Below are 12,849 nucleotides of genomic sequence, written 5' to 3'. Positions count from 1 at the left end.
AAAAGAAAGCAAGAAAAGAAAGGGGTTGCTTGAGCTACATTTAGATGAGGTACGCTGCTCTCTTCTCGTGTGGTGTGGCCGCACATGCGGTTGTCAACAGTAACAATGTATTGCCATGGATACAGGTTCAAAAATTAAAAAGGATGCTGGCTTTACACCAAAGGTTATAAGCTCCAAAAAGCCGTCGGTTGTTTGTACACTTCCAACCCCCCGTTCACACGTCCTGGCCACCCCGCCGTCGAGCAACAAAGCACCTAACCGCTCTCCTCCAAGTCCTCCCCAAGCTCGTCCTCCTCGGCCTCGTAATCGTCCGACTCGGACCCTCCCATGTCATCGTGCTCCCCATGCTCGTCGTCATCCTCCTCCTCCTGATTGCGACCAGACGTCTGCGCGATTCCCTCGTCCTCGTCCTCCTCCTCCTCGGCGCTCCTTTCCTCGGCGCTCTCCTCTCCATCCTCCGCCTCCACCACCACCACCGACCGCTCCACCTCCGCGGTCTCTTCTTCGTCGTCGTCGACCCCGGATTCCGAGATGGCCCGCACCTCGTCGGCGAACGCGACCGTCTTGGGGGCGGGCGACCTAGGCTCCTCGGGCTCGAGCACGTCGCCGCTCCAGGGCTTGCACTCCTTGACCGTCTCGCCGCACCGCAGGCAGGGCCACCCGTCGCCCTCCTCGCGCTCGACGCGCGTGGCGAGGCACACGAAGCAGTAGACGCAGCCGCAGGGGATGGCCTCGTACGGGTTGGTCACGTCGGTGGCGGCCGAGCCGACGACGCCCGCCGCCGTCCCCGAAGGGCCGCCGGCGCCGAGGCCGCTCTCGCCGGTGGCGGCGGCGGCGGCGGCGGCGTTGGTCTGGTCGTGGTAGCAGATGGCGCAGGTGCGCTCGGGCAGGAAGTGGAGCTCGCCCTTCTTCTCCTGGACTTCGCCGGCGCCGTCCGGGCTGGCGGCGGCGCCGGCGGACATGATCTTTTTGGTGCGGCGCCAGGCGCGGGCGAGCCAGCGGCGCCAGCGGTTGATGCCGACGAGCGGGAGGAGGAAGAGGAGGAACTCGGTGAAGGCGTGCCAGACCAGCTGGCGGTTGAGGTACTCAAACGAGACCTCGCGGCTGATCTGGCTGGTGGGAGGGGCGAGGCGCATCTTGAGCAGGCGGTCGAGGAGGGTGCGGTAGCGGCCGCGGACGAGGAAGACGAGGAAAGAAGCGAGGGCGGCGGTGGCGTGGAGGGTGGAGAGGGCCGAGGTCCAGCGCGACAGGCGGCGGACGGCCCGGGAGCTGTCGGCGTCGTCGGCGCGCTCGATGAGCCAGTCCTCCCACTTGGCCCACAGGTAGCGGCCGAAGACGGTGATGAAGCCGTAGGCGGCCTTTTGGCCGCGGGACGGGGGCACGAGGGCCGGGCCGGAGCGGCGGGCGTCGGTGTACTTGAGGTTTTGGAGGGCGGCGCCGTAGGTGGCGTCGTGGTCCCAGACGGTCAGCTTGAAGAGCACGGCGCGGAGGGCCAGCGAGATCTCGGCGTCCCAGTCGTGGAGGAGCGCGTTGTCGCGGGAGTTGCCGCCGCCGCCGCCGCCGCCGCCGGGCGAGGTGTTGAAGTAGCGCAGGGCATCGCCGACCTGGCCGCGCAGAAGCTCGAGAAGCTCTTCGTCGAGAAGCTCGGCGTCGACCTGGCCGACGCGGAAGGCAGGACGGGTGCCTTCGCGGGACGAAATGGCGTCCCAAAGGGCAAAGGCCGAGCTGCCGAGGCGGCGGACGAGAGGGGACTGGGAGGCGGCGAGGCGGGAGCGGAGGTGGGAAGCGGACTGCTGGGCGGCGACCTGGGCGGCGGTCTCGGCCTCGCGGGCGCGACGGCGGGCGGCCAGGCGCTGTTGGGCTTGGGCAAAGGTGTTTGTCGTGGTGATATCGGTGGGAGTTGGTGTGGGGGCGGTGGTGGTTGTAGGTGGTTTCGCGGGTGTTGGCGTTGGTGTTGATAGGGCTGTTGATGGCGATGGTGGTGATGCTAGTAGCACTGCAGGTGTCGGTGGTGGTACAGGCGCAGGAGCTGGCGCAGGCGCAGGTGCAGGAGCTGCTACCGGCGTTGATGTTGACGTTGGCGTTGGTGTTATTGATGTGGTTGGAGCAGGAGGAGCCGGGATCGTGTCTGGCCTGGGGACGACGGGGACGCCAGCGGCGGCGCCATTCGCGGGCGGTGGTTTGGGGGATGAGTCGGTCATGGCGTCGGCGTCATCTAGATGGAACGGAACAGGGAGCGAATGGAACCAATTCCAACAGGATTATGGTGCATTCTTGTCGGGCCAAGAACGGACGAAGGAATTCAATGGCATGAGGTGACGGAGGTGGATGTGATGTGGTTGTGGTGTGCGAAGTAGTGATGGATGAGCTGGAGTTGGAGATGACTTGAGCCGAAGCGCCGGGCCCGACGTGGAGCCGGGAGAATGCCGAGGTTGCAGGTCGCACGGAGGGTGCGCGCGTGTGAAACAACAGAAGACGGGACCCGACCTGAACGACCTGGCCTGCACTGCCTGGAGCTTGGCATGGGTCATTGTTTTCAGGCGGGCGACAGGGGGTCAGTCAAGGCAGTGGGAGAGCGCAGGGACCCACGATTTCCCCAATCTGGGGGGGACTGGGCAGTGGACTTGAACAAGACCGATTTCACCAAACCCCCTTGACACAACGATTCCAGGGCAAGGCATGGGGGGTCCAACATTTGTACTGTGTTTGACCAGTTTCTATTTCCGTTTTCCATTTTTCCTATTCTCTATTTCCCATTGAGAGCATGGAATGCATTCACAAGGTATACCTATCCCTTGGAAACGCATCCTCAATACCACCATGACATACCTAGGTTGCTTGACAAGCGCAAGTTACCCCGAGTGACTTATACGTATTGCCTGCATCGGAGGCTCAGGGGGTTGCTGTGGTTGTCCCATTGTATTACTTTTTTCTCATGTCCAGCAAGTCACCATCAAATACTATCAGACATCTTAGATTTCATCTTCCATCGTTGACATGGAACCGATACGAAAAGGTGGGAGGCTGAGGAAGTATGTTTGTGTTGCAAACCCCGTTTCAACAAACCACCTCCACTGGAAGCTCTCCAAGCTCAGGTCGGTACCTCTCCCTCCCTGGGTACCTACCGCAAGGGACCACTGGCGCCGGGATTCACAACGGTCCCGTACCTTAGGTCTCTCTCACGAGCAGTGGAGACAACCCCAACCTGGAAAGTTGGTACCTTACCTAGGTAAGTAGGTAGGTACCTAGGTCGCGTCTCCTGTTTGCGGTGTTGGCTGCTGCCCCGCCCTATCCGCAACGCTTCCCCATCCCGAACCTGGAACTGCCCGCAATTCCACCAACCCCACCCCACCTTTTCCACAACTTCCATCCACCACCAACCCACCAAACCACCAAAGTCACGGATCGGTGGACTTGTTGACTTGCTGAAGCTCCCTCCCCCCCTCCCTCCCCCCCTACCTACCTACCGAAAAGCCGAGATCTCGGGTCTCTTTCCACTCCCTCTCCACTCCCTCTACTCTCAAAACAACAAACAACAAAAGCCGGGATTCGTCGAGACCTCCAAACCCAATCGACCCACCTACCTTACCTACGGTACCTAAGGTACCTGGATCTCTAGTGCAAACCATCCCCCGAGATCGCAACCGAACCTACCTACCTTTCACCTGGCTCCTTTCCCCTCGCCGGCTTCCGACTACCAGCTCCCCAACTCCCGGCCTCCCGCGGCCATGAGCTTCGCCATCGAAGTGCCGGGCGAGGCCGCCCCGCTGAGCCCCTTCGAGCTCGTCAAGGCCCTCAGCACCGCCGCCACCTCGACCGACAACGGCCAGCGCCAGTCGGCCGGCCAGCAGCTGCAGGCTTGGGAGTCCCATCCCGACTACTACGCCGGCCTCCAGTCCGTCTACCTCGACCGCTCCCACGACAAGCAGACGCGCTTCCTCGCCATCATCCTCCTCAAGAACGGCATCGACAAGTACTGGCGCCACACGGCCCGCCATGCCATCCCCCCCGAAAAGAAGCAGCTCATACGCTCGCGCCTGTTCCAAGGCTCGCTCGCCGAGGAGGACCGCGCCCTCGCCCTCCACAACGCCCTCGTCACGGCAAAGATCGTCCGCATCGACTACCCGGACGACTGGCCCGACGCCTTCTCCTCCCTCATCCACCTGACCCAGGCCGCCAGCGCCGCCGACCCCCTCCACCTGCGCGGCGCCCTGCAGACCCTGCTGCGCATCGTCAAGGAGATGGGCCGCGCCCGCCTGCGCAAGTCCCAGACCGCCCTCCAGGGCGTCACCCCGGACCTGGTCCGCCTGCTTAGCGCCGTCTACCACGAAAAGACGACGTGCTGGTGGGACTACTGCTCCCGGGGCGCCGGCGACGAGGCCGCCGCCGCCGCCGCCATCGACAACAGCCTGACCGCCCTCAAGATCCTGCGCCGCCTCGTCACCCTGGGCTTCGAGCTGCCCCACGCGAGCCCCCTCGTCGTCGACGTCTGGTCCCTGTCGCAGTCCCAGTTCGACCAGTTCCTCGGCGCCATCGGCTCGGGCTCGTCGCTGCCCCAGCCTCTGCAGGACATGATCGGCAAGCACCTGATCCAGTTCGCCAAGCTTCACATCGACATGTCGGAGCAGCACCCGGCCAGCTTTCCGGTCTTGCCCAACACGATCCCCCTCGTCAAGGCCTACTGGAACCTCGTCAAGAGCTTCTCCGAGGTGTTTGCCACGTCCGGCGGCATCCGGCAGACGTCCGGCGGCGGCGGCGAGTCGGGCCCCAAGCACGAGGGCCCGCTGTTCGAGAAGCTCGCCCTCAAGGGCCTGCTGCTGCTGCGGAGCTGCGTGGCCATCGCCCACCACCCCGTCCAGACCTTCAGGTACCGGAGCCCCGAGGTCAAGGAGCTCGAGCGGCGGGCCGTGCAGACCCTCAAGGCGGAGCTCCTGACGCACGACGTGCTCCTCGACATGGTGCAGGTCATCGTGAGCAAGCTGTTCGTGTTCCGCGAGTCCGACATGGAGGTCTGGGAGGAGGAGCCCGAGGAGTGGGAGGCGCAGGAGCGCACCGAGGGCCAGGCCTACGAGTGGGCGGTGCGCCCCTGCGCCGAGCGCCTGCTCCTCGACCTGCTGACCAACTACCGCGAGCTCGGCGAGCCGCTGCTGGCCTACTGCAACCACGCCACCAGCGCCGACAACCTCGACATCGTCACCAAGGAGGCCGCCTACTGCGCCCTCGGCTGCTCCGCCGCCATCATCTACCAGGCCTTTGACTTTGACGGCCTCCTCAAGACGGTCCTGACCAAGGACGTCCAGCGCCAGGAGCCGCTGGCCAAGCTGCTCCGCCGCCGCATCGCCATCCTGCTGAGCCAGTGGGTCACGGTCAAGGTGGCCCCGGAGAGCCGCCCCGTCGTCTACGACATGTACCGCCACCTGCTGAGGGCCGAGGATCCCCACAACGACGAGGTGGTGCGCATCACGGCGGCCCGCCAGCTCAAGGCGGTCGCCGACGACTTCCAGTTCGACGCCGAGGCCTTTTACCCGTACGCCGCCGAGGTGCTCGACGCGCTGGTCCGGCTGCTGCAGGAGGTGGGCGGCGACGAGGCGCGGCTCGCCGTGCTCGAGACGGTGCGCGTCCTGGTGGCGCGCATGGAGACGCACATCTCGCAGTTTGGCGACGCCATCATGACCATCCTGCCCAAGGTCTGGGAGTCGGCCGCCTCGGAGGAGTACATGATCAAGCAGTCGGTGCTGGCCATCATGTCGGCGCTGGCGTCGTCGATGCGGGCCGAGTCGCGCCGCTACCACGCCGCCATCGCGCCGCTGCTCCGCGAGGCCATGAACCCCGAGTCGCCGCTGCACCTGCACCTCATCGAGGAGTCGGTCGACCTGTGGAAGGCGGTCCTGACGCAGTGCGAGCCCCCGCTCGGCCCGGACCTGGCGCCCATGGTCCGGCTCGCCCTGCCCCTGCTCGAGTACGACTCCGAGGTGGCCAACCAGTGCGTCGAGATCGTCAAGGACTACATCCTCCTGGCCCCGCAGGAGCTCCTGAGCGACGCCCTGCGCCGCCCGGCCCTCGACGCCCTGTCCAAGGCCCTCAACGCCAAGAGCCGCGAGCAGCAGCAGATGGCCGCCCGGTGCTTGGAGCTGCTGATCCGCCACGCCGAGGAGCTCGGCGGCGTCGAGGGCGCGACCGTCGTGGCGGGCGACCTGGTCGACCTCGGCGTCCTGCGGGCGATCCTCGAAGGGCTTCGCGGGAACTGGGAGGCCGCCCAGACGACGGGGCCGAACCGCAAGTCGCCGCCGCTGAGCACGCTCAAGGAGACGGACTACTTTTCGCTGCTGGCGCGGCTGGCGCTGGCCGACCCGGCGCTGCTGGTGCGGTCGCTGACGGCGGCGCTGGGCGGGTCCGAGGCGGACATGGCCCGGCTCTGGCCCTGGCTCGCCGACCAGTGGTTCGCCAACTTTGACTGCATGGCCGACCCGACCCGCGAGAAGCTGAGCTGCCTGGCGCTGACGCGGCTGTGCGAGCTGCCATCGCCGGCGCACGAGCTCGTGCTGGGCCGGCTGCAGGACTACCTGAGCATGTGGACGAGCGTGGTGACGGGCTTGGCCGACGGTCACGGCAACGACCCGACCCCGGAGGAGGGGGCAAGCCGTGGCGAAGGGGCCGCCGCCGCCGCCGCCGCCCAGGACGTGCTCGGCGCGCACGACTGCCTCGTCTGGACCGAGGCGGGGAGGTACGAGTACGATTCCCCGCTGGACGTGGTGGAGCGCGAATTTGCGTTTCGGGATCCGGTGCACCGGGTGGTGACGTTTGAGTTTGTCAAGGCGCGGCTGGCGGACCTGGTGGCGAGGGTGGGCGGGGAGCAGGCGTTTGAGGCCGAGTGGGCGGTCAACGTGGACCGGGAGGTGCTGGAAGGGTTTGGAAGGTTGAGCTTGCCTCTGTCCCAGGTGCAGCAGGAGAGGTGAGGTGAGTGACAGGCGAGGAGAGAAACCGTTTGATACATGATACATGAGGCATGATCCATACACACATACACACACACACACACACATACATACATACATACGACCGGTGCCGAGAGGGCAATCAATACCCAGGGAAGATTTGCTGGAGGTGGACTTTTTCTTTTTCTTTTTTTTTTTCTCAAAAGATGTCACATGCGAGTGTGTTGACATTGGCGGATGATCTTGTTGTTGTTGCATGTGTACTGTGTAAGCAGAAGATGGAGGAGCGCAGAGAAGAGAGAGAGATTAGAGAGAAAGACGAGAGTAACTACCTACCTGAGACACACGGGAGATCTGCCATCCAATCCAAGGCCCCAAAAAATTTACATTCAACAACAATGCATCATCTCCCTATTGTGTTGGAATTTTTTTTTTTTTCTAAATTTTCTTTCCACCCTTGGAAATTCATGCGGATGGGAATACTACTACAATAAAGCCATGGTGCAAGTCTCGACAATCTCGGATGCCCGGGCCCAATGGTCTGTCACATGCACCTTGATGGACGCCCACTCGGCGTAGATGCACGACGTCACCGTCGCAGAGAAGAGACGGACGGGAAGCACGAACCTTACTGCGTAGGTACTAACTATAGTTACTCCACAGGGATCTGTTGATAAGGGCAGCTCGACGAAAGCGATAAGATAAGCGACCCGCCACCCCAACCTGATGAGGTGGGTCGGGTCTCCAAGCTAGGTAACTAACTGTAATGACTGGCTTACTGCGTAGCGTTGGCCGTTGCAGCTTGCAGCAGCAGCAGCAGCGAACCGAACCGAACCGAACCAAACCAAACCAACCCTCTCCCCTCCTCCCTCTCTTTCTCTAATAACCACCTGAAGTGCGTGTGTGGCACAAACTTGAGCGATCCTGGCCAACCGTGTCGCGGCCATCACCTTGGTTTTTTTATTTTTTAGTTTTTATTTTTTTTGTAGCGGTGGTGGCTTGGGTGTTGCGACGGCTCGGCATCTACCTGACACTAAAAAGTGGGCTTGGGGCAGATCTTGTGTGTTTTTTTTCTTCGCTCATTTCTTTTCGGGTTCTCTTCCTTGCCTCTCTCTCCCTGCTCCTTTTTTTGTTTCACCGGCTGGTTCTGGAGAGCGGTGGTTGGTCAGAGTGGGTGTTGGAGGCTGGTTCCAAGACCGGACGGACGGACGGGGAGGTCTACGATTTCACGAAGACACGACGATACGACGCCGACGACGACGACGACGACAAGGACAACGACGACGATAACGACGGACGATAACAACAACAATAATCACAAGAGCAAAACGAAAACGGAAACCCGTAATCGCACAGCTCGAGGAAGCGAGCCCGCGACCGGGAAACAAACCACGCTCAAACCGAAACCTACACTACTTCCTCCCAGAGTTCGAACGCAGCTCGAGGGGGAACGACGGACAAGCACGGCGGGGTTGTGGTGGTAGAGAGAGAGAGAGAGAGAGAGAGAGAGAGAGAGAGAGAGAGAACCCGACCAGCACCACGCCTGCCATGTCCTTCTTCTCCTTCCAGCAAGGCTCCGAGCGCGCCCAAAACACACGCTACCTCTCCGAGTCCTCGCCGCTGCTAGGTCGGTACCGCGCCGTCCCGCGCCCCGTAGCAGCCCCCCTCGCCAACTACGGCGCGCGCGGAAGGCCGGCCCGCTCGGCTTCCACCGCCTCGTACCACTCCGCCTCGGCCGGCCATGGCGCCCGCGGGCACGGGAAGAACAGCAGCAGGAGCGGCGGGGCGGGGGCGGGGGCGGGGGCGGGGGGTTGGACGCCTTGTCGGAAGCCCCGCCGGGGTGGAGGGGGAGCGTGCACGTGGGGTACGGCGCCATGATGATCGCCGCCGCGGAGCAGCAGGCGGCCGAGGACGGAGACGACGAGGACGACGGGTGCGACGGCTCGGAGGACGACGAGGACGATGAGGGCGACGCCGCCGCCGCCGGCTGCTGCGGCGGCTGCTGCTGCTGCGGTTGCTTCGGCGGCGGCGGCGGCTCGGGCGGCCGGCGTCGCAAGGGGAGGGTACGACGCATGCTGCGGCGGCTGAGGCACGTCTGGGTCGATCCCAAGGCGAGCGCCGTCAGGAAGGTGGTGGATGCGTGGTGGAGCCGGTGGGCGACGCTGGTGGTGCTGCCGGCCGTGCTGGTAAGTTGGCCCTCGGCCATCTGGATCGTGCCCCTCGGGGCCGGCAGAGACGGCGGCGTGGCGGGAGATGCTGATCGCTTGAGCTTCCGCAGGCCATCGCGTGGTGCGCCATGCCGTTCCCGCAGTATCCCCTCCCCGACGACCAAGACGACGCGGCGCCGCGCCCGGACGACCCCGGAACCACCCCTCGGCGCAAGGTTCCCGGTCACGGCGCCACGCGGGTGCAGGTCAACTTTTGGTTCTTCCTCTTCGTCTACTACAGCTTGTACAACCTGACGGCCCTCATCTGGATCACCAAGGTCTTCAACCTCTACAGCCTCAATTGGTGGCCGCAGTCCCTCGGCTTCCCGCTGACCGTCTCCGCCATCGCCGTCCTGTCCATCGCCGTGCCCATCCCCATCTACCTCATCCCCGAGACCCGCTGGCTGACCGCCCACAACACGGCCTGGGTCGCCTGGACCTTCGTCATCATGGCCACCCCTCTCCTGGTCGCCTTCTTCATCCTCATGTTCCACGAGCGCCACCTCAAGCTGCGCCAGCGCCTCTCCGAGACGCAGCGCATCTTCACCTCGTCGTGGTGGACCGGCGAGCTCGACGGCACCACCCCGCGCCGCGACGCCCGCCGCCACCGCGCCGCCCTCAGCCAGCACTCCTTCGACCCCAACGCCCCGGCCGGCTCGGCCCTCAGCTTCGCCGGCGACGGCGCCGAGGCCTCCCGCTCCCGCAACCCCGCCCTGCGCGCCGTCGGCCTGCGCCGCCGCTGGCTGCCTGCCAGCTTTGTGCGCTTCATCTGGTTCTGCTTGGCGCTCTTCATCGGCATGCTCGCCTACGTCATCGGAGAGGCCTACGCCGAGATTTACCTCAGCACCCTCCCGCACGACAGCTGGGCCACCATCGTGTACGTGTACGGCTGGATCTCGACCGTGCACCTGCTCGACGGCCTGACGGGCTGGATCCTCGGCGGCAACGAAGGCGAGCGCGTCGGGAGCTATCCGTTGAGCTGGATCTTTAAGCTGTCAGTTTTTTTTTTTTTTTTTTCTTTTTGTTTTTTTCTTTGTTTTCTCGGCCTCCTCGTCCCCCCTACCTGGCCCACGCGTTGGCTGACGTGTTGCTTTTCCCGGCACCCAACCCCAACAGCTACTTCATGCTCACCTACCAAACCTACGTGCGCGCCCTGTACGCCCGCCTGCGCAGCCCGGCCCAGTTCGTCCTCCTCCAGATCCTCTCGTCCACCTCGCTCATCATCATCACCCCGCTCCACATGTCGGCCACCTTCCACTGGTTCCTCGCCGCCATCGGCGTCAACGGCCAGAGCTACGCCGCCTACCAGAAGCTGTGCGTGCGCAACGTCTTCATCCGCTTCGTCGCCGAGAACGCCTCCATGCTCGCCTTCCTCGGCAGCGTCGTCGTCCTGCACTTTGGCGCCAACAAGGACGTGTACCCCTACTTTGCCTTTGACGACGTCGACCGCGACGGCCTCGACGAAGGGTACGACTTTGGCCTCACCTTTTACGCCTCGTCCATCACGTGGGCCTGCGAGCTGGCCGCGAGCTTCGTCGTCGCCGGCCTCATCCGCTGGATCTACGGCGTCAGCGTCGTCGTCGAGGGCAAGCTCGACTTTGTCGTCTGGCCCGAGCTGCTGCCCACCTGCGTCGCCGTCATGCTCCACGTGCTGCAAAACATGTTTTTCTCGATTGTGAGGTTGCGGTTCCCTTGAGACACCAAAAAACAAGTTCATTTTGAGTTTTTTTAAAGAAGATTCTTTTCAACAATTTCCTTTGGATCGTCTTCGGCTGGCGGTGGTGCTGGTGTTGGCAGTAATAGTGTAAGCAGGTTGGTAAGGTAGGTATAGTAAACAAAGGGGGTGGGGCGGAAAAAGATCTGCGAGGAAGAGCATAAGAGCATCATCTTGCATTGCATCGTTATATGGGGTTGGCATGGCATGACATTGGCACGGGGGTTGCCGGCACGGTTTCGGTACTTGGTAACGCATGGTTACCTAGATGCCTAGGTGGTTGGGAGGCGGCATAGGAAGAGGCTTTTGCAGCTCGTTGAGATACCCTTCTGTCTCTGGTGGCTTTTTCTCTTTTTGTTTCTCTCTCTCTCTCTCTTTCTCTCGGTAGCCTATCTATCCACCTTGGATTTGTCCAAGCAAGCACAAAAGCTATTCCATAGTAATAGTAGGCATTGGATCGATTCACATCGGTTTCGTTTGATACTTCTCCAGGTATTCTATGACGGCAAGGGCAAGGCCAGGGGCCAACGATGGACCTATGTACTTCGGCATTGCAACTTGGATATCTTTTCTTCCTCGTTGACCAGGCATATGTTGGGTTCCCATGCGCGGCTTTGATGAGCGCTCAAGGTACTACTATACCATTAGGTACCATGCATCCGGCCGAGCGAATTTCTCTGCGAAGCGAGGCATAGCTGGACGGCGGGGTGCCGTCTTCCCCACGGCCCATTGCCGCCTGCGGATGTCTGAACAAGCGAGACGCGCATGGCGGCGTCCGTGACGTAACGCGCAAAGGGTCATGATGCTGGCTCACCGGGCTCAAGGCGCATCTGTCTACCTTGGCTACTTTGCTCTTCTCAGCCGTCTACCCACACCCGCACACCCACAGGAAGACCCGGGAATGGCCGGACGCTGTGCTGTGGACGGGTAATTATGCCTAGTTAGTGGGCGGTCCCAGAGGTTTTCACCACGAGGCCCAAGCAACGTTGGATAGCCGGCCTAGGTGAGGGGGCTCGGGCAGGTTACGATATCGTCAACATACACACACACACACACCCTCCATCTCTCTCTCTCTCTCTCTCTCTCTCGCCATTTGCTCCCGCGCATCGTTATCAATCGTCGGCTGGCATCGGCTTAACCCGCGGTGGGCTATCATGATGTGCTACGTTGACCGACTTGACGTGAGAGATGATGCAAGATAGGAGCTCACGTCCCTGGCAACGAAAAGAAAGACAAAAAAAAAGGCCCAGCGGACAACCTACTGCAGCAGCAGCAGCAGCAGCAGCAGCAGCACCCCACGTCTTCACCAGCCCGGCCATCCAGCAGCTGCCATGGATGTTTCGTCACCGCCGGGGTGAGAAGGCTCCGTCTGCTTCCCTAGGAGCTGCGGGAGCGGGATGACAGAAGTACATAGATACATATATACATACATACATATATATATACATGTATATATGTATATATAATATACACGACGTTGATAGGACCCATGGGGCCCCAGCGCGTGCTTTGCTCCCGCCCTCCAAGAACGCGGGCCGGTGGGCAGGCGGGTCTCGGGCTGACGAGATCTCGGGAATTGGATCGATGTGATGATTCTGGCCCGGTTGCACTGCGTCCTGTCGCTTGCGCTGCTGCATCTACCGAGACAAGTCGAACGTGGGGAGCGAGCCGGCGTGCGAATGGGTGCGAAGCCCCCATGTACGTCGACGCCGAACACGAAAGTCTCTCTCGTTGTCTCGATGGGATCGTGGATAGCCGCCTTTGGTCCCCCCCCTTTTCTTTTTTTTTTTTTTTTTTTTTTTTTTTTTTTTTTTATTTGGCCAACTGTCGTTGCCGTTCGATAAGGGAAGACCGTTGGGGGAGGGGGTCCAGACGATGCGTGCCATCCTTCCGTCTGCTTTGTCTATCAGGAAACCACACCGACACATGAACGTCGCCGATCCCTGTCGCCGGCGCCCAGCTACGCGTATCCGACTTCGGATCCTAAGGGGCC

The 12,849-nt window shown here is 62.2% G+C and overlaps 3 protein-coding genes across 3 annotated transcripts; 2 read left to right on the top strand and 1 right to left on the bottom strand.

The window, feature by feature from the left end:
• Positions 1-254: 254 nt before the first annotated feature.
• On the bottom strand, positions 255-2,201 carry VTJ83DRAFT_396 (uncharacterized protein; the record flags this gene model as incomplete). Its single annotated transcript, XM_071010395.1, has 1 exon — positions 255-2,201. The coding sequence occupies one exon, from the start codon at positions 2,199-2,201 to the stop codon at positions 255-257; it is 1,947 nt and encodes a 648-aa protein (XP_070869749.1).
• A 1,527-nt stretch (positions 2,202-3,728) lies between these two features.
• On the top strand, positions 3,729-6,956 carry VTJ83DRAFT_395 (uncharacterized protein; the record flags this gene model as incomplete). The annotated part of the gene is made up of 1 exon (XM_071010384.1): positions 3,729-6,956. The coding sequence occupies one exon, from the start codon at positions 3,729-3,731 to the stop codon at positions 6,954-6,956; it is 3,228 nt and encodes a 1,075-aa protein (XP_070869748.1).
• Positions 6,957-8,809: 1,853 nt separating this feature from the next.
• VTJ83DRAFT_394 (uncharacterized protein) lies at positions 8,810-10,838 on the top strand (the record flags this gene model as incomplete). Its single annotated transcript, XM_071010373.1, has 3 exons — positions 8,810-9,121; positions 9,214-10,136; positions 10,259-10,838. The coding sequence occupies 3 exons, from the start codon at positions 8,810-8,812 to the stop codon at positions 10,836-10,838; spliced, it is 1,815 nt and encodes a 604-aa protein (XP_070869747.1).
• Positions 10,839-12,849: the final 2,011 nt, after the last annotated feature.

Source organism: Remersonia thermophila, chromosome 1 (genome assembly GCF_042764415.1).
Source record: "Remersonia thermophila strain ATCC 22073 chromosome 1, whole genome shotgun sequence".
Taxonomy (NCBI): Eukaryota; Fungi; Ascomycota; class Sordariomycetes; order Sordariales; family Chaetomiaceae; genus Remersonia; species Remersonia thermophila.
This window is presented reverse-complemented; position numbering and strand designations above follow the sequence as displayed.